Source organism: Nicotiana tomentosiformis, chromosome 11, assembly GCF_000390325.3.
Source record: "Nicotiana tomentosiformis chromosome 11, ASM39032v3, whole genome shotgun sequence".
In the NCBI taxonomy this organism is placed as follows: domain Eukaryota; kingdom Viridiplantae; phylum Streptophyta; class Magnoliopsida; order Solanales; family Solanaceae; genus Nicotiana; species Nicotiana tomentosiformis.
The window spans coordinates 42,568,492-42,590,350 of NC_090822.1; the positions used below are offsets into that span (position 1 = coordinate 42,568,492).

Sequence of the window (21,859 nt, forward strand, 5' to 3'; positions counted from 1 at the left end):
AGACTGCATTGACTGGTGTTACCTACAAGTTCGGGGTCTTACATCGTGTATTGTGATGCGTCGCGTATTGGGCTTGGCGCGGTGTTGGGTGTTGATGCAGGACGGTAGGGTGATTGCCTATGCATCTCGGCAGTTGAAGATTCATAAGAAGAATTACCTTGTGCATGACTTAGAGTTGGCAGCCATTAATCACGCGCTGAAGATTTGGAGGCACTATCTGTACGGCGTTCCATGTGAGTCTATACCGACCATCAGAGTCTCCAGCACCTGAAGCAGAAAGACCTTAATCTGAGGCAGCTGAGATGGTTAGAGTTGTTGAAAGACTATGATATCACCATATTATATCATCCGGGGAAGGCCAATGTAGTGGACGATGCAGTGAGTAGGAAGGCTGAGAGTATGGGCAGTTTGGCATATTGACTGGTAGCAGAAAGGCCACTAGCCATGGATGTTCGGGATTTAGCAAATCAGTTTGTGAGATTGGATATTTCGGAGCCTAGCCGGATTCTTGCTTACATTGTAGCACAATCATCGTTGTTGGAGCATATCAAGGCTCGCCATTTTGATGATCTTCACTTGGTGTTGAAGGATCATGAGCAGCATCTGAGGATAGTACTCCAGACTTCGAGGGAAAAGAAGTTACTCCCTCCGTTTCAACTAATGTGAACCTATTTGACTGAGCACGGAGTTTAAAAAAAGCGAGAAGACTTTTGAACTTGTGATATAAAATAAGACACATATATTTTGTGTAGCTATAAATCATTACATAAAGGTAAATTATTTCCAAATAAGAAAATGGGTCATTCTTTTTGGTATGGATTAAAAAGGAAATTGGTTCACATAAATTGAAACGGAGGGAGTATATGCTAAATTCTCCAAGTGTGAGCTTTGGCTTGATTCAGTGGCGTTCTTGGGGCACGTGGTGTCTAGTGAAGGGATCAAGGTGGATCTGAAGAAGATTGAGGCAGTTTAGAGTTGGCCTAGACCGTCTTCAGCTACAGAGATTCGGAGCTTCTTGGGTTTGGCAAGTTATTATCGTCGTTTTGTGAAAGGTTTCTCGTCAATTGCTGCACCTTTGACTAGATTGACACAGAAGGGTGCTCCTTTCAGATACTCTGACGAGTGTGAGGTAAGCTTTCAGAAGCTCAAGACCGCATTGACTGGTGTTGCCTATAAGTTTGGGGTCTTACATCGTGTATTGTGATGCGTCGCGTATTGGGCTTGGCGCGGTGTTGGGTGTTGATGCAGGACGGTAGGGTGATTGCCTATGTGTCTCGGTAGTTGAAGGTTCATGAGAAGAATTACTTTGTGCATGACTTAGAGTTGGCAGCCATTAATTACGCGCTGAAGATTTGGAGGCACTATCTGTACGGCGTTCCATGTGAGTGTACCGACCATCGGAGTCTCCAGCACCTGAAGCAGAAAGACCTTAATTTGCGGCAGCGGAGATGGTTAGAGTTGTTGAAAGACTATGATATCACCATATTATATCATCCGGGAAAGGCCAATGTAGTGGCCGATGCAGTGAGTAGGAAGGCCGAGAGTATGGGCGGTTTGGCATATTGACTGGTAGCAGAAAGGCCACTAGCCATGGATGTTCGGGCTTTAGCCAATCAGTTTGTGAGATTGGATGTTTCGGAGCCTAGCCGGATTCTTGCTTACATTGTAGCACAATCATCGTTGTTGGAGCGTATCAAGGCTTGCCATTTTGATGATCTTCACTTGGTGTTGAAGGACATGCTGCAACGTGGACATGCTAAGGAGATTGTGATTGGTGATGATGGTGTTATGTGGCTTCAAGGCCGGATTTGTATTCCAAATGTTGATGGGTTAAGAGATTTGATCCTTGAGGAGGCTCACAGCTCGCGGCATTCCATTCACCCAGGTGTCACGAAGATGTATCGTGACTTGAAACAGCACTATTGGTGGCAGAGAATGAAGAAAGATATTGTTGCTTATTCTCTCGGTGTTTGAATTGTCAACAAGTGAAGTATGAGCATCAGAAACCGGGAGGATTGACTCAGAGATTGGAGATACCGGAGTGGAAGTGGGAGTATATCACGATGGATTTAGTAGTTGGACTTCCACGGACCTTGAGGAAATTTGATGCAGTATGGGTTATTGTGGACAGAATGACCAAGTCTGCACATTTCATTCTAGTTGTGACTACCTACTCTTTAGAGCGACTAGCTCAGATTTACATTCGTGAGATTGTTCGCTTTCATGGTGTGCCCGTGTCTATCATTTCGAATCGAGGCACTCAGTTCACGTTGCAGTTTTGGAGAGCGATGCAGCGAGAGTGGGCACACGGGTAGAGCTGAGTACAACATTTCATCCCTAGACGGACGGGCAGTCCGAGCGCACTATTCAGATCTTGGAGGACATGCTACGTGCCTGTGTTATTGATTTCGGAGGTTCATGGGATCAAATTCTTCCATTAGCAGAGTTCGCCTATAACAACAGCTTTCAGTCGAGTATCCAGATGGCTCCTTATGAGCCCTTATATGAGAGATGTCGTTCTCCAGTTGGTTGGTTTGAGCCTGGGGAGGCTTGGTTGTTGGGCACTGATTTGGTTCGTGATGCCTTGGAGAAGGTGAAGGTGATTCATGAGCGGCTTCGTACAGCACAGTCCAGGCAGAAAAATTATGCTGACAGGAAGGTTCGTGATATTATGGTGACATATATGGCGGGTGAGAAGGTTCTGCTCAGAGTTTTACCCATGAAGGGTGTGATGAGGTTAGGGAAGAACGGCAAGTTGAGCCCTCGGTATATTGGCCCTTTTGAGGTGCTTGAGAGAGTTGGAGAGGTGGCCTAAAGACTTGCCTTGCCACCTAGTTTATCGGGTGTTCACCTAGTATTTCACGTTTCGATGCTCCGGGAGTATTATGGTGATACGTCACATGTTTTGAACTTCAGCATGGTGCAGCTAGATGGGGATCTGACTTATGATGTGGAGTCGGTGGCCATTTTGAACCGGTAGGTTCGAAAGTTAAGGTCGAAGAACATAGCTTCGGTGAAGGTGCATTGGAGGGGTCAGTCAGTCGAGGAGGCAACATGGGAGACCGAGCAAGAGATGCGGAGCAGATATCTATACTTATTTGAGAGTCCAGGTATGATTCTAGACCCGTTCGAGGATGACCGTTTGATTAAGAGGGGGAGAATGTAACGACCCAGCCGGTTGTTTTGTGTATTGTAGCCTCGTTCCACTATTTATTGCCTCATTTATGTTCTTTTGTGGTTATGTGACTTGCCGGGGTGGTTGGTTTGGTTTCGGAGAAGTGTTGGAGTAAATTGGGACACTTAGTCCTAAGGTTAGAAGCTTAAGTTGAAAGAGTTGACAAAGTTTGACTTTTATGTAGATGACTCTGGAATGGTGTTTTGAAGATTCCAATAGTTTCGTATAGTGATTTTAGACATAGGCGTATGTCCGTACGTTGATTTCGAGGTCCGTATGTTGTTTTGGTACTTTTTGGCGAAAGTTAAAAAGTTGAAGGTTTGGAAGATTGAGAGGTTTGATCGGGAGTTTACTTTGTTGATATCAAGGTCGGATTTTGGGTCTGAGAGTTGGAATAGGTACGTTGTGTCATTTGGGACTTGCATGCAAAATTTGAGGTAATTCGGAGTTGATTTGATATGGTTCGGCATGAGTTTTGGAAGTTGAAAGTTCATTAGTTTTATTAGGCTTGCATTGAGGTATGATTCATGGTTTTGGTGTTGCTTAATGTGATTTGAGGTTTCGAATAAGTTCGTATTGTGTTTTATGACTTGTTGGTATGTTTGGATGAGATCCCGGCAGTCTCGGGTGTGTTTCGAATAGGTTTCGGACAATTTCTCCATGTTTTCGCATAGTTGATTCTGATGTTTGGTTTTCTTCTTTGCGATCGCGGAAGGGGTTGTCGCGATCGCGTACTGTATTTTTTGAAGGGAGGCGGGTTGTTCTTCGCGTTCGCGAAGTGGTAATCACGTTCGCGATGGTTTGGTATGAAGTGGCCTTCGCGATAGCGTTAGGGTCGTCGCGTTCGCATAGTAGGTAGGTCGTTCTTTTGGGGCCATCTGGCTGTAAGCCTTCGCGGCCACGAAGCTATGCCCGCGTTCGTGTAGTGTCAGGGTGTGCTGTGCTTCACGTTCGCGTAGGGTCTTTTGAGGAACTGGAAGTTTTTTCTTCGCGATCGCGAAGATATGGCCGCGATCGCGAAGGGTATGCCTGGGCAAAATGTTTTAAATACTTTATTTCGAGAGTTTGGTTATTATATCACATTTTGAGTTAGAGAGCTCGGTTTTTTATGATTTTGGAGGGGATTTTCACGATTTGGATTGGGGTAAGTATATTTGACTTGGATTTGTTATTATCATGATTCCATCTTTGTTTTTAGCATTTAATTGGTGATTTAAAGTTAAAAAATTGGGGATTCTAGTAAAAACTTTCCTAAAGTATAAAATGGGGATTTGAAGGTCGATTTGAGGTTAGAATTACATGAAATTGGTGTGGTTGAATTCGTAATTGAATGGGTGTTCGGAATTTGTGAGTTTGATCAGGTTCTAGAGTGCGGACCCGAGGTTGACTTTTTGGGTTGACTATTTAATTTTGATAAAGATCGAAACTTTATTGTTCGAAGTTGTTTCCTACGGCATTATTTAATGATATTAAGTTGTTTGTGAATAGATTCGAGTCGTTTGGAGGCTGATTCGCGTGGGAAGGGCTTTTTGGAGTATTGAGTCCCGAGTTTTGAGATAAATAACATATCTAAACTTGGATTTGAGGGTATTTAACCATAGGAACTATGTTATATGAAAGGTATTGGGGTGACGTACGCGCTAGGTGACGGGCGTGTGTGCGCGCACCGGTGTGTTCATGATTTGAGGTGGCTTTTAGACTATTTTGATTGGTTTGCTATCGTGCCTCGTCCTATCCATGTTTCTAATCTTGTATGATCATTTGAGTTCTAATTCATGTTAGAAATCATGTCTAGGCTATGTGCTATTTGCTTAAGACTCGATAGGGCTATTCTTGTTGTTTCTGAGCTATTTGCCTTAATTGTACACATGCTCTCAGTCATGATGCTATATCTGTCTCAGTACTTTCTTATTTGATTCCTCGCATGTTGTTGATGCCTCATATGTGTAACATTGTTGAATTGAGTACTATGAGATGTGGTTAAGCGAGACTTGACCAGTTGATGATTGAGCTTGGGCCATAGAGCCGATTGGTATTGATTTTGAGGTGACGCATACGCCAAGCTCATATTGAGCTACGTGTTAATGATTTGGAACGACGCGTGCACCAGGCCTCACTATTGGGCTATATGATTATGATTAGTGCTTGGGCAGAATCCGCCCCTTCGGTGTCTGACATGCCAGCAGTGGGCGCAGGCACAGTTTTATATACGTGTTTGATAATGGGCAGTTATATCAGGCACCCCTATAGTGCTAAGTGCTGATGTGTGGTTAATCTTAATTGTTTCTGTTAAATAGTTAGTCATGTATAGTGTCCCAAATCGGGAAGTAGATACCTATTATTATGTAACCACTGTATATAAATAGGGCGTTGTACAATACTTTAGATAATCAATAATATTTTCTCTCGTACTTTCTCACATGGTATTAGAGCATTAGTGAAAAATTTATCGATGTGCATCATTCCAGCGACTTCCGAGAAGAGAGACCTCGTCGCCGTGCAATTATCCAGCGACTTAGGAGGCTGTCCGCAACAAAATCATTTTTCCTTCGTGTTGTGCAAAATCCAACACCACTCCAAGGTCCCTAAGACAGAGGCGACCAAAACCCAGAAAAAATCTCCGAAAAAGGACCCTCCACGCGCCCTCACGCGCCGGCCAGAGAAGGGTCTCCAGCGACGCGTCTGTCCCACGCGCCGGCGCGTGTACCTATTTCCGGCCATTTTTTGGCCGACCTTCAGGACAGCCTGATCGCGAGGCTTTTCCGAGCCTACCATCAAGGTTACATCATATTCCAATGACTTTTTTATTTTCTGGCGAGCTACAGTGTTTTACGGTGAACAGTAACATTGAAACAGTGAAAGTGAACAGTAGTTTCTCTTACACTTTGGGAGTTAGCTAGGCCTCACGAAGGTTGTCAGAATTTTGGTCGTAACAAAATGGGAACCGATACTTTGAATGATTGGATGGTTTTGTTTAGCGGATTATATTGAGTTCCTTCAGTACAAAGCATGTAAGCAGACATCTTCTTAGATAGCTTCTGTTGTTCAAACAGGTAATAGCGTGACTTATGTCTCTCAATCTTCATCCTCCGATTCTTGGGTCATTGATTCAGGTGCATCGGATCATATTTCTGGTAACAAATCTCTTTTCACTACTATTTCGTATTCTCAATCTCTTCCAACAGTCACAATAGCCAATGGGTCTCAAACCATGGAAACTGCAATAGGTCAAGCAAGTCCACTTCCTTCCTTACCTTTAGATTCAGTTCTTTATGTTCCTAGTAGTCCTTTTAATCTCATAGTTGTTAGTCACTTGGCCAAATCACTTAAATGCGTTGTTTTATTTCTTGATGACCTTGTTTTTATACAGGAACGCAGTACAGGGCGGATCATTGGTACCGGACGTGAATCAAATGCACTTTATTACTTTATCCTCGCTAAATCACATGGACTCACATCTTGTCTTCCTTCAACAACTTGTCCTATTATTGATTCACCACATTAATTACATAAACGGTTGGGGCATCCCAGTTTGTCAAAACTTCAGAAAATGGTACCTGGTTTATCTCACTTGTCCACTCTAGAGTGTGAGTCATGTGAGCTCGGTAAGCATACTCGTTCCCATTTCCCTCGACGTCTTGATAATCGAGCAGAGTCACCTTTTACATTAGTCTATTCAGATGTTTGGGGTCCTAGTCGGGTCAGTTTTACCTTGGGATCCCGCTACTTTGTCAGTTTCATTGAAGGTGCACTTGGATATTTTTGATGAAAAATCGATCTTAGTTGTTTTCTATTTTCCAGACCTTCCACGCTGAAATTCAAAATCAATTTGGGGTTTCTATCCACACATTTCGTAGTGATAATGCCCTAGAGTATTTGTCTTTCCCATTTCAGCAGTTTATGAACTCTCATGAGATTATTTATCAAACATCTTAACCGTACACATCTCAACAAAATGGGGTAGCTGAAAGAAAGAATAGACATCTTATTGAAATTGCTCGAACCCTACTCATACAATCTCATGTTCCGTTGCGTTTTTGGCGGGATGCAGTTCTTACATCTTACTATTTTATTAATCGTATGCCATCTTCAGCTATCCATAATCAAGTTTCATTCTCTGTCCTATTTTCCCACTTACCTTTGTTCAACTTCCGCCCGGTGTCTTTGGAAGTACATGTTTTGTTCATAACCTTACTCCAGGAAAAGATAAGTTAGCTCCTCGTGCTCTTAAGTGCGTATTTCTGGGTTACTGGAGAACGCAAAAGGGGTATCGTTGCTACTCTCCTGACCTCCAACAGTACCTTATGTCCGTTGATATTACCTTCTTTGAAACCCAATCATACTTCACAGGTCCAAGTAATCACTTAGATATTTGAGGTGCTACCAGTTTCATCTTTTGAAGATTTAGTCACTATCTCCCATTCATCTTCCTCTACAACTCCAGCTCCACCACCTATAGCTCCAGTTGCAGCTCCACCACTTATAGCTCCAGTTCCACCACCTAGTCCATTTCAACCTTCTGCAGCTCCGCCACTCTTGACTTATCATCGTCGTCCACGTCCAGCATCAGGCCTAGGTGATTCACATCCTGCATCAGATTCTGCACCTACTGCGGACTTGTCTCCTCTTAGTCAACCAATTGCACTCCGCAAAGGTGTACGATCCACACTTAATCCTAATCCCCATTATGTCGGTTTAAGTTATCATCATCTGTCATCACCTCATTATGCTTTTATATCAACTTTGTCCACCGTTTCTGTCCCTAAGTCTACAGGTGAGGCACTATCTCATCTAGGATGGCGACAGACTATGATTGACGAGATGTCTGCTTTGCATGCGAGTGGCACTTGAGAGCTTGTTTCTCTTCCTTCAGGTAAATCTATTGTTGGCTGTCGTTGGGTTTATGCAATCAAAGTCGGCCAGGTTGATCGGCTTAAGGCTCGTCTTGTTGCAAAAGGATACACTCAGATTTTTAGGCTCGATTATAGTAACATTTTCTTTCCCGTGGCTAAAGTAGCATATGTTCGTCTCTTTTTGTTCATGGTTGTTGTACTTCATTGGCCTATTTATTAGTTGGACATTAATAATGCTTTTTTCCATGGTGATCTTGAGGAAGAAGTTTATATGGAGCAACCACCTGGTTTTGTTACTTAAGGGAGTATAGTGGTCTTGTATGCCGATTGCGCAGGTCACTATATGGTTTGAAGCAGTCCCCTCGCGCTTGGTTTGGTAAGTTCAGCACAGTTATTCAGGAGTTCGGCATGACTAGGAGTGAAGCTGATCACTCTGTGTTTTTTCGGCATTCTGCTCCTAATTTGGGTATTTATCTGGTGGTTTATGTTGATGATATTGTTATTACTGGCAATGATCAGGATGGTATTGCTAATCTAAAGCATCATCTCTTTCAGCACTTCCAGACTAAAGATCTGAGCAGATTGAAGTATTTTCTAGGTATTGAGGTCGCTCAGTCTAGCTCAGGTATTGTTATTTTACGGAGGAAGTATGCCTCGGACATTCTTGAGGAGATTGGAATGATGGGTTGCAGACTTGTTGACACTCCTATGGATCCGAATGCTAAGCTTCTGCCAGGACAGAGGGAGCCTCTTAGAGATCCTACGAGATATAGGAGGTTGGTTGGCAAGTTGAATTACCTCACAGTGACTAGACCTGACATTTCTTTTACGGTGAGTGTTGTAAGTCAATTTATGGATTCTCCCAGTGATAGTCACTGGGATGCAGTTGTTTGCATTCTTCGGTATATAAAGTCCGCTCCAGGTAAAGGATTACTATTCGAGGATCGAGGCCACGAGCAGATTGTTGAGTACACAGATGTTGATTGGGCAGGATCACCTTATGATAGACGTTCTACGTTTGGATATTGTGTTCTAGTAGGAGGTAATTTGGTCTATTGGAAGAGCAAGAAACAGAATGTAGTTGCTCGATCTAGCGCCGAACCCGAATATCGGGCCATGGCTATGGCAACGTGTGAGCTAGTTTGGGTCAAGCAGTTGCTGAACGAGTTAAAGTTCAGAGAAATCAGCAACTCGTGTGTGATAATCAAGCTGCTCTTCATATTGCGTCAAATCCAGTGTTCCATGAGAGGACTAAACACATTGAGATCGACTGTCACTTTGTTAGAGAAAAGATACTCTCAGGAGATATTTTTACAAAGTTTGTGAAGTCGAATGATCAGCTAGCAGATATTTTCACTAAATCTCTTACTGGTTCTTGTATTAGTTACATTTGTAACAAGCTCGGTACATATGATTTATATGCACCGGCTTGAGGGGGAATGTTAAGTAGTTAGTCATGTATAGTATCCCACATCGGGAAGTAGATACCTATTATTATGTAATCAATGTATATAAATAGGGCGTTGTACAACACTTTAGATAATCAATAATATTTTCTCCCGTGCTTTCTCACAGTTTCAATGTGATATTGTTGATTTGACATGTATATTTGACATGTAGGGATAGAGATGTACCTTCCTCATGCTAGCTGGTAAATGAAGTGTCTTGTTCGTGTTGGGCTTAAACTGTTATACTTAGTGTTAGAATAGTTATGTAATTATATGCAATTAGTCTTAGTCCCTTATGTAATATGAGTAAGTTATGTGTTATGTATACATATAAATAGAGCTTATTGTAACATACTCCCTCCGTTCCAATTTATGTGAACCTATTTCCTTTTTGGCGCGTTCCAAAAAGAATGACCCATTTCTAAATTTAGAAACAATTTAGCTTAAACTTACAATTCTATCCTTAATGAGAAGCTTTATGACCACACAAATACTCTGAACCCTTTTTTGACTTGTTTAGGACCACAAATTCAAAAAGTCTTCATTTTTTCTTAAACTTCGTGCCCAATCAAATAGGTTCACATAAATTGGAACAGAGGGAGTAGAAAATAACCAATAATATTTTCTCCCGTGCTTTCTCACATGATATCAGAGCATTAGTGAGAAAAAATCGTTGTGCGTCATTCCAGCAACATCCGGGAAGAAATAACTCAGCCACCATGCAATTTTCCGGTGACCTAAGTGACTGATTTGCATCATCTCACGTTTGGTGAGTGTTGTGCACAAACCAATACCACCATTAGACTCAGAAACCTCCAGCGACCAAACCCCAAAAAGATTCTCCGGCAACAGACGCTCCACGCGCCTCCACGCGCCACTAGATTTGCGATTCCACCAGCGCATCTGTCCCCAACACCGGCGCGTGCTTGCTTCTCCGGCCATTTTTTGGCCAAGCTTCTTCAGGACGGCCTGGTCGCACAGCAATTCCGAGTCCACCAGTGCTATTTTCGATAGATTCCAACAATTTTGGAATTTTCCGGCGAGCTACAGTGTTCTCCGGCGTGAACAATGTTTTCCGGCGTAAAATAGTGCTCTTTTTCTCTGCTATGAACAGAGTTTTCCCAGATATATCTTCAGATTTCAAGAAGATACTGATTTTTCACTATTTAAAGTTAACCCTATAACTTTTAGTGAAGATTTTGAGAAATTAATTATAGCAACATGGGATCCAATACTATGAATAGTTGGATGGTTTCTCTACCGGATTATATTGAGTTTCTTCAGTATAAAGCTTTTAAACAGACATCTTCAAAAATAGATTTTGTTGTTCAAACATGTAATAGCGTGACTTGTGTCTCCCAATCTTCATCCTCCGATTCTTGGGTCATTGATTCAGGTGCATTTGATCATATTTTTGGTAACAAATCTCTTTTCACTAGTATTTCGTATTCTCAATCTCTTCCAACAATCACAATAGCCAATGGGTCGCAAACCATGGCAACTGCAATAGGTCAAGCAAGCCCACTTACTTCTTTACCTTTAGATTAAGTTCTTTATGTTTCCAGTAGTCCTTTTAATCTCATAGCCATTAGTCTCTTAGCCAAATCACTTAAATGCGCTATTTTATTTCTTGATGACCTTGTTTTTATACAGGAACACAACACGGGGCGGATCATTGGTACCGGACGTGAATCAAATGGACTTTATTACCTTATCCTTGCTAAATCACATGGACTCACATCTTGTCTTCCTTCAACAACTTGTCATGTTACTGATTCACCAGATTTATTACATAAACGGTTGGGACATCCCAGTTTGTCAAAACATAAGAAAATGGTACCTGGTTTATCTCACTTGTCCACTCTAGAGTGTGAGTCATGTTAGCTCGGTAGCATACCCGCTCCATTTCCCTCGGCGTTTTGATAATCGAGCAGAGTCACCTTTTACTTTAGTCCATTAAGATGTTTGGGGTCCTAGTCGAGTCTGTTCTACCATGGGATTCCGCTACTTTGTCAGTTTCATTAATGATTATTCCAGGTACGCTTGGATATTTTTAATAAAAAAACGGTCTGAGTTGTTTTCTATTTTCCGAACCTTCCACACTGAAATTCAAAATCATATTGGGGTTTCTATTCGCACATTTTGTAGTGATAATGCCCTAGAGTATTTGTCTTCCCCGTTTCAGCAGTTTATGAACTCTTATGGGATTATTCATCAAACATCTTATCAGCACACATCTCAACAAAATGGAGTAGCTGAAAGAAAAAATAGACATCTTATTGAAACTATTCGTACCCTACTCATACAATCTCATGTTTCGTTGCATTTTTTAGGGGATGCAATTCTTACATCTTGCTATCTTATTAATCATATGCCATCTTCAGCTATCCAGAATCAAGTTCCATTCTCTGTCATGTTTCCTCACTTACCTTTGTTCTCTCTTCCACCCCGTGTTTTTGGAAGCACGTGTTTTGTTCATAACTTTACTACAAGTTAGCTCCTCATGCTCTTAAGTGCGTATTTCTAGGTTACTCGAGAACGCAAAAAGGGTATCGATGCTATTCTCCTGACCTCCAGCGGTACCTTATGTCCGTTGATGTTACCTTCTTTGAAACCCAGTCAAAATTCACAGGTCCAAGTAATCACTTAAATATTTCTGAGGTGCTACCAGTTCCATCTTTTGGAGATTCAGTCACTATCTCCCATTCATCTTACTCTCCAACTCCAACTCCACCACCTACAGCTCCAGTTGCAGCTCCACCACTTATAGCTCCAGTTCCAGCACCTAGTCCAGTTCAACCTTTTGCAGCTCCATCACTCCCGACTTATCATCGTCGTCCGCGCCCAGCACCAGGCCCACCTGATTCACGTCCTGCACTTGACCCTACTAATACTACGGACTTGTCTCCTCTTAGTCAACCGATTGCACTACGGAAAGATATACGGTCCACACTTAATCCTAATCCCATTATGTTGGTTTAAGTTACCATCGTCTGTCATCACCCCATTATGCATTTGTATCATTTTTGTCCTCTGTTTCCATCCCTAAGTCTATAAGTGAAGCAATGTCTCATTCAGGATGGCGACAAGCTATGATTGACGAGATGTCTGTTTTACATACGAGTGGTACTTGGGAGCTTGTTCCTCTTCCTTCTAGTAAATCGACTATTAGTTGTCATTGGGTGTATGTAGTTAAAGTTGGCCAAGATGGCCAGGTTGATCAACTTAAGGCCCGTCTTGTTGCCATAGGGTATACTCAGATATTAGGGCTCGATTACAGTGATACTTTCTCTCCCGTGGCTAAAATAGCATCAGTCCGCTTTTTTCTATCCATGGTTGTTGTTCGCCATAGGCCTCTCTATCAGTTGGACATTAAGAATGTTTTTCTTCATGGTGACCTTGAGGATAAGGTTTATATGGAGCAACCGCCTAATTTTGTTACTCAGGGGGAGTCTAGTGGCCTTGTATATCGGTTGCGCCAGTCCCTCTATGGTCTAATGTAGTCTCCTCGAGCCTAGTTTGGTAAGTTCAGCACAGTTATCCAGAAGTTTGGCATGACTCGTAGTGAAGTTGATTACTCTGTGTCTTATCGGCATTCTGCTTCAAATCTCTGTATTTATCTGGTCGTTTATGTAGATGATATTGTTATTACCGGCAATGATCAGGATGGTATTACTAAGTTAAAGCAACATCTCTTTCAGCACTTTCAGACCAAGGATCTTGGCAGATTAAAGTATTTTCTGGGTATTGAGGTCGCTCAGTTTAGCTCAGGTATTGTGATCTCACAACGGAAGTATGCCTTAGACATTCTTGAGCAGACAGGAATGACAGGTTGTAGACCCGTTGACACTCTGATGGATCCGAATTTTAAACTTCTGCCAGGATAGGGGGAGCCTCTTAGCGATCCTGCAAGATATAGGCGGCTGGTTTATAAATTAAATTACCTCATAGTGACTAGACCTGACATCTCCTTTTCTGTGAGTGTTGTGAGTCAGTTTATGGATTCTCCCTGTGAGTCATTGGGATGCAGCTGTCCGCATTCTTCGGTATATAAAATCAACTCCATGCAAAGGTTTATTGTTTGAGGATCGAGGCCATGAGCAGATCGTTGGATACTCAAATGCTGATTGGGCAGGATCACCTTCTGATAGACGTTCTATATCTGGATATCGTGTCTTAGTAGGAGGTAATTTGGTGTCTTGGAAGAGCAAGAAACAGAATGTAGTTGCTCGGTCAAGTGTAGAGGCAGAATATCGAGCAATGACTATGGCGACATGTGAGCTAATTTGGATCAAACAGTTGCTCAGGAGTTGAAATTTGGTGAGATCAGCCAGATGGGACTTGTGTGTGATAATCAAACTGCTCTTCATATTGCATCAAATCTAGTATTCCATGAGAGAACTAAACACATTGAGATTGACTGTCACTTTGTCAGAGAAAAGATACTCTTGGGAGATATTACTACAAAGTTTGTAAAGTCGAATGATCAACTTGCAGATATTTTCACCAAGTCCCTCATTGGTCCTCGTATTAGCTACATATGTAACAAGCTCGGTACATATGATTTATATGCATCAACTTGAGGGGAAGTGTTAGAATAGTTATGTGAATATATGTAATTAGTCTTAGTCCCTTATGTAATAGGAATAAGTTATGTGTTATGTATACATATAAATAGAGTTTATTGTAACATAGAAAATAAGCAATAATATTTTCTCCCGTACTTTCTCACACTTGGAAAGCATTTCTAAATTTCTGAAATGTGAACAAGTTGAACATAATATCATTGAGTTACCTGCTTCTATTGTTTCCTTTATATTCTGAATTGTTACTGGTTATTGCTATTCGTCTCTAATTGTTGTTTCTTAGCTCGTCACTGCTTTCAGCCCAAGGTTAGTATTGTTACTTATTGAGTGCATGGGGTCGGTTGTACTCATACTATATTTTGCACTTCGTGTGCAGATCCAGGCACTTCCGGACGAGGTAATCTCTAGAGTTACTGTTGCTACCAGCTTTTGGGAGACTACGAGGTAGCTGTTATACTGTCTGCAGACCTTGAAGTTCTCTTTCATTATTTCTACTATTACAGTTCTACTATTCAGACAGTTGTATTGAGAATTTGGCCTTATATATTGATACTCAGTGGTGCTCATGTACTCGTTGACACCGGATCTTTGGGATGGTTGTAGTAGTATTGTGATTGTTTTCATTTTATATTTCGTGATATTTCCATTATTGAGCTCATTAAACCATGTTTATCCAAATTCGTTGTGTTTGTGTGACTGTTGGCTTGTCTAGCAAGTAGTGTTAGGCGTCGTTGCGGCTCCGGTGGGAGTTGGGTCGTGACCCCTTTTGCACAGGATTTCAAGTACATAAGACTGTTGTCGAAGGGAAAAACTATCCTAGTAAGAGCTACTAAGGCGAAAATACATAAGACAAAATACAAGAAATGCACATGTGCAAACATTTAATGGGAAGTGCATGGGGGTTAGTATCAGTGAACTCCTTAAACCATGAAGGAAGAAGTGCTATGAAGTTTAATTTTAATTGAAGCGCTTAATTGAAAAGCAATCGCATAGCTCTCTCAAGCTATCTGAAGAAAATTAAAAACATATCAGCAAACATTAAAGTTCTGGGTGATAGACTTACATTCCAGCATTCTTGGCTGCAAGGACACCTGAGGGTGCATCTTCAAATACAAGAATCCTCTGTGGATCTACTGGTCCACCCTGTCCATGTTAAACTTTAAATATACAGCTCATAGGCATCCATGATACATCATACTTTAATTATACCGACCATACTTCTAACTTTCCATTATCTGAAGGACTCAATTCTAGTTTTACTAATTACATCTTGGTGACCAAAATCAGCGTTATTTTACATTTTTTATCCCATGAAAGCTTCTACAATCAAAAAAAGTAGTCTTTTGTCTAATTTTAGGAACAAATTAAAGTTGCTTTTTTGTAGTCAAACGTCCTAGTTTCCATCATTAATCATTTAGATGTTGTACTCTTTCTGCTTCAAATTGAGCACCCACCTTCTAATTTTAGTTCATCCCAAAATAGTGGACTTCCTAAAAAGAGAACTTCTTAAACATACTATACCATAATGGGACCCATTTTTTGCTCTTTTTAGATACTCCATCTATCCAAAAGTTTTTCGATGTTGACTTTTCAATAATCAAACTGCATTTTGTTCAAACATAACTTTAGATAAACTTATATTCACATAAGAGAATCTTCTTCTACATGAATAGCCTTTTTTCTCAAAATAAAGTGCTTTATTTTCAAAGTTGAAGTGTTTGGCCAAACTTTTAGAAGGAAAAAAAATGCTTTTGAGTAGAAGCAGAAACAGTATTGGAGAAACTGAAAAAAGTAGCTTCTGTCCAAAAGCACTTTTTGAAAAATATTTTTAAGAAAAATACACTTAGAACCACTTTTTAAAAGCTTGGTCAAACACTAATTGCTGCTCAGAAGCGCTTTTCAAATTAATTAGCCAAACACAAACTGATTTTCATCAAAAGTACTTTTGAAAAAAAAGCACTTCTCAAAATAAGTTAATTTTTTAAGCTTGGCCAAACAGGCTAGTATGCTCGACACAATGTATGATTTTTGTCGTTTCATAATAAAAGTATTTTTAAAATTCGGCCGTAAAATGGCTCGGACACGCCTCAGTCTCTATCATTGAGAAGCGAGTTTCATCATAGAAAGAAGGTCCTTCTAGTTCTATCTAGAAGCAATCTAACTAACAATGATTTTGATTTAAGAACTAGCTTAACCATAGTTTACAACAACGAGAATATAAATTAATTTGTACTAACATCACAACTAACTAGTGACGTGAACATCAATTCTCATCCATAACAACAACAACAACAACAAATCAAGTGGGATCTGGGGAGGGTAATGTGTATGCATACCTTACTCCTTCCTTGTGAAGGTAGAGAGGTTGTTTCCGATAAACCCTTGGCTCAAGAAAGCAACCAACAATAATAACAACAAGAAAAAAACAAAGACACAACGTATAATAACAAAGATCTAGAGATAAGAAATACAAGAATAGTACTAATACTACTAGTAAGAATGACACAACATGTAATAAAAAGATCTAGGAACAACAAAATATAAGAATATTATTAATACTACCGGTAAGACTAGGAGAAACCCTTGACTATCTATCAACCTTCGATCCTAATTCTCGACCTCCACACCTTCCTATCGAATGCCATGTCCTCGGTAAGCTGAAGCAACGTCATGTCCTGCCAGTCACCTCTTCCCATTACTTCTTTGACCTACCTCTACCTTTCCTTAGACCCGCCATGGTCAACATCTCACACCTCTATGTCACTCCTCATCACATGCCCGAACCAACTCAACCTTGATTCCTGAAGTTTGTCTTCCGCAGGAGTCGCTCCCATCTTGTCCCTAATAACTTCATTTCTAATCTTATCTTTCCTAGTATGCCCACAAATCTATCTCAACATCCTCATTTCTACTACGTTCATCTTCTGGACATGGGATTTCTTGACTGGCCAACACTCAGCACCATATAACATAGTCAGTCTAACTACAACTCTGTAGAAATTTTCCTTAAGTCTTGGTGGCACATTTTTATCACACAAAATACCATATGCGAGCCTCCATTTCATCCACCCCGATTCAATACGATGTGTATCATCCTTGTCAATCTCCCCATTGCCTTGGATAACAAACCCAAGATATTTGAAACTATATCTCTTGGGGATGACTTGTGTATTAAGCTTCACGTTCGCATCTGCTTCATGCGTCCCATCACTGAACTTGCACTCAAGCATTCTGTTTTGGTTCTACTCAACTTTAAACCTTTAGACTCCAGGGTCTGCCTCCAAACCTCCAGCCTAGCGTTGACCTTGCAACACGTTTCGTCAATCAGCACTATGTCATTTGCAAATAACATACACCATGGCATCTTCCCTTGAATGTGTCGCGTCAGCACATTCTTCGCCAGAGCAAATAAAAATGGGCTAAGATCTTATCCCTTATGTAACCCCATTATCACTGGAAAATGTTCTGAGTCTCCTCCCACAGTCCTCACCCGAGTTTTAGCACCATCGTACATATCTAGTGTATGCTACTGGAATACCGCTAGCCTCCAAACATCTCCATAGAACCTCCCTCAGGTATTTGTCGTAGGCTTTTTCTAGGTTAATGAACACTAAATGCAAGTTATTCTTCCTCTCCCTATACTACTCCACCAAACTCCTCACACGATGAATGGCTTCTGTAGTCAACTGCCCCGGCATGAATCCAAACTAGTTCTCAGAAATATACACGCTTCTCCTACCCTCATCCTCACCATCCTCTCCCAAACTTTTATAGTGTGATGCAGTAGCTTGATACCCCTATAGTTGTTGCAATTTTGGACATCACCTTTATTCTTGTACAACAGAACAATCAAACTCCGCCTCTATTCATCGGGAATCTTCTTCGTCCTACAAATAACATTAAACATTCCGGTAAGCCACTCCAAGCCTGCTTGGCCCGCGTCCTTCCAAAATTCCATCGGGATCTCGTTTGGCCCAATCGCATCAATTCTTATCTCATGAGCTAATTTTTGGGGTTAAGTTAGGCCCAAGATTCATCCTTTAACACGGAAAAAGTTGAGAATTTATAAGATTTCAATCAGCAAGGTAGCTGCTTGCAATCCAAATTCTGTAATTGAATAATCTTTATTGTGTCAAACAATGAGATAGAGAGAAGAGTTCAATTTGTTGATACAAGTTTAAGGGCAGCTCGATCATTAGAAGGTTTGATCGGTTCGATAGCAGTATGGGCAGCGTATAGTAGGCAGGTACATGTCATACTGAAGGTCTCCAAAATAGAAGACTATTTTTTGATGTTTGGTCCCATCAAAAGTGGAAGCAATTGATTATTAAGATAAGGCAGTAGATAAATGGGAGATTTGTCCTGCCACTTGATTGATGGGCGCCCAATACACTTGTAACAGAAGGACAACAAACAAAGGTGAGTTGATGGTGACCGTAATCAGTGTTCCAGTACATTAACAATGTAGGAAGCTCTTCCAACAGATCGGAGATCTTTGAGAGGATTTTATAAAAGTGGACAATAGTCTATCAAGATATGCCAAGAGTGAAGGCAGTAGTAAAGCACGATGACAGCATATCCCAATTCAACCATATATCTAGAGATAGTTGTTTCTGTTATAAAATATGGATATCGTCAAGCAAGCGAATTGAAATAGCCTTGATCCAAAATCATTTCAAAGTTCTAAGGGAAAAGAAAGGTGAAAGTAAGTAACATACTACTGGAGCTAAATTGTAACGACCTGACTGGTCATTTTGAAGATTTGCACTTCTCTCGATGTTTTGAGGGCTCGAGTATCTCCGCATGATGTATTATGACTTGCGTAAACCGTCGGTGTTGGTTTTCAAGTTATCCAGAATCGATTTAGAAGAATGAACCTCAAAATTTAAGCTCTAAGTTGGAAGAGCTAACCAAGTTTGACTTTTAAGCATTTGACCTCGGAATTGAGTTCCGTCAGTTCCGTTAGCTCCGTTGGGTGATTTTGGACTTAGGAGCGCGTCCGGATTGTAATTTGAAGGTCCGTAGCCGAATTAGTCTTGAATTGGCAAAAGTTGGATTTTTTGGGAAGTTTGACCGGGATTGGACTTTTTGATATCGGGGTCGGATTCCGATTCCGGAAGTTAGAATAAGTCCGTCATGGCAAATGTGATTTGTGTGCAAAATTTGAGGTCAACCGGAGGTGATTTGAGGGGTTTCGGCATCGGTTGTAGAAGTTGAAGTTTCAGAGTTCATTGATTTTGACTTGAGGTGTGATTCATCGTTTCGAGGTTGTTATGCGTGATTTGAAGTTCGAGTTGGTTCGTTTCGTCAAATGAAAATTGTTTGCAAAATTTGGCGCCATTCGGAGTTGATTTGATATGATTCGAACGCTCGGTTGCGATTCTAGAAGTTCTTGAAGTTAAGTTAATCTTCATGCGTTTTGGCGTCCGATTCGTTGTTTTAGAAGTTATTTTGATGATTTGAGCGCGCGAGCAAGTTCGTGTTGTGTTTCTAGACCTGGGTGCATGATTGGTTTGGAGCCCCGAGGGCTCGGGTGAATTTCGGATTGATTCTTCATAAATTTTGATTGCTGGTACTGGTATCATCGCATTTGCGATGTATTGGTCGCAAATGCGACAGCCGCAATTGCGAAGCAGCCATCGCATTTGCGAAGTCTAGGTTGCTGGGGAGAGTTCGCATTTGCCAAAAACTCTGCCGAATTTGCGAAATTTCTGCCTTCGCATTTGCGAAGTATAGGGTCGCAATTGCGACCAAAGCAGGAGGCCCTCTAGTTCGCATTTGCGATACATTGTTCGCATTTGCGAGGGTCGCATTTGCGAACCCCCTGTCGCAAATGCGACATCTGCAACCTGTTAAGTGCTGAGAATTCCGAGACTTAGCTTCATTTGGGTATATTTTGAACCCTAGGTCCGAGAAAAGGCGATTTTGTGAAGGGATTTTCATACCAAATCATTAGGTAAGTACCTTTAATCATTTTCCAACTACATTTCATGATTATATATATGATTTAACATCAAATTCATGAGAATCTAAAGGAAAATTTGGGGAAAATTGTAAAATCTTTCAAAAATGCAAAATGATGATTTGAAGGACAAATTGGTATGATCATTTCCCTTGCATTGTGTGATGTGTTTAAGTCGTCTTTGACTAGATTGAGCCGAGCGGAGGTGAATTGGTAAAGGAAAAGCTAAATTGAGTATTGAATTAGCCGAATTGAGGTAAGTGTTTGGCCTAAATTTGTTGAGGGAATTTTTCCTCCTATTTGTCATTGTTTGCCGCATGCGGGGGTGATACATATATGAGGTGACGAGCGTATATGTATGTGCCAGGGTTAATCATGCTCGGGGGGTGGACTATGTTACATTTATGGTTGTAAAATTTCGTGATCTCCTGCTTCACGCCTTACTTGACTCTTAGAAACTAAGAACATAATATTAAATGATAGAAATCAAGACTTAGCTTATTATAACTTGATCAAATTTGATGGAATTCTGGGAATATATTGATGTGTCTAATTCGCTCATTTCTATGCTTAATCGTTAATACATTGCTACAGCCGATCTCCTTGGGATACTAGATTCTATACTTGTGTTGTGGATCATTTGTGAGATTGTGGAAGTATTTGAATAATACAGTTCTTGAGGATTTATTAAATCATTGTTGGCTCGAAAAGTTGTGATTGAGATTTGTTTGGAACATCCGTTAAAATACTCTCCTTGATGTTATTTAAGCTTCTTGTCTTGTTTGTCATTGATATACATATGCTTGGTAAGGAAGAGTGTAAAGCACGAAGGGTGATGTCGTGCCATATTATTGAGAGTAAATGCACGAAGGGTGATGCCATGCCATATTATTGAGAGTAAAAGCACGAAGGGTGATGCCGTACCATATCATTGTGAGTAAAAGCACGAAGGGTGATGCCGTGTCATGTTATGTGAGTAAAAGCACGAAGGGTGATGTCGTGCCATTGTATTGATATTATTACGCTTTCATGTTATGGTGAGTTCATGGCAGGAAGGGTGTTTCCGTGCAAGTGAGGACGAGAGACATGCATTATGTTGTAATATCTCTTTCTTGCAAATATTTTTATGTCCTTACCTGGAGTTGTTGTTATCGTGTTCATAGTTCTTATGTGATATGCTGTTACTGTTCTGTCTTATCCTCTATCACCTTCGTTGTCGTGTTACCATGCCTTCTATTTACTTAAACTTGCCAATATCATGCTTACTTCCTGTTGTTATGATTGCATCCATGTCATCTGATTTGTTGCACTTAAGTGTAGGTCTTCTTCCATACTAGTCGTTCATGTCCCTACTTGCTAATTTATAAAGATCATGTGTTCGCTTCCTTATTTGCCATATCTATTTTCATGCCTTTACTTTGCTAGTTAGTCGAAGTTACATCCCTTTTTCCTAATCGTTATTATTACCTTTATGTTTTCTGTTCAGTCTATTACTGATGTTCTCATGTGCATTCTCGTTCTCCATAGCTAATTGCATATTTCCTACACTATTATTTTTATTATCGGCATTTCTGTCATTTGGTTGGTACTGTTTTACGCATAATTGGTGAGGATGAGATAAATGCACGAAGGGTGTTGCCGTGCCGTTGGATTTGATGTCTTGAATATATTTCTCACATTATGAAAGTTTTGAGGTGACTGTTGTGATTTATTGGCTTTCGCTCCAAGGAAAGGATTGGGTGAGATATTGATACCCGTTGAATTGTGTTTTCTTCTAGTACTCCGTTATTGCTTTGTATATTCGTTTCGTGTGCTCTATTCTGTTGTACTGTAGT

General features: G+C 40.8%; 1 protein-coding gene across 1 annotated transcript in view; it reads right to left on the reverse strand.

Moving 5' to 3' along the window:
* The window catches only part of LOC104112754 ((DL)-glycerol-3-phosphatase 2-like), a 64,915-nt gene that overhangs the window by 17,705 nt on the left and 25,351 nt on the right, over positions 1–21,859 (reverse strand). Inside the window, exon 5 of the mRNA XM_070188193.1 lies at positions 15,126–15,205. Coding sequence (XP_070044294.1) covers positions 15,126–15,205 — 80 coding nt within the window. The remainder of the gene's footprint in view (positions 1–15,125; positions 15,206–21,859) is intronic.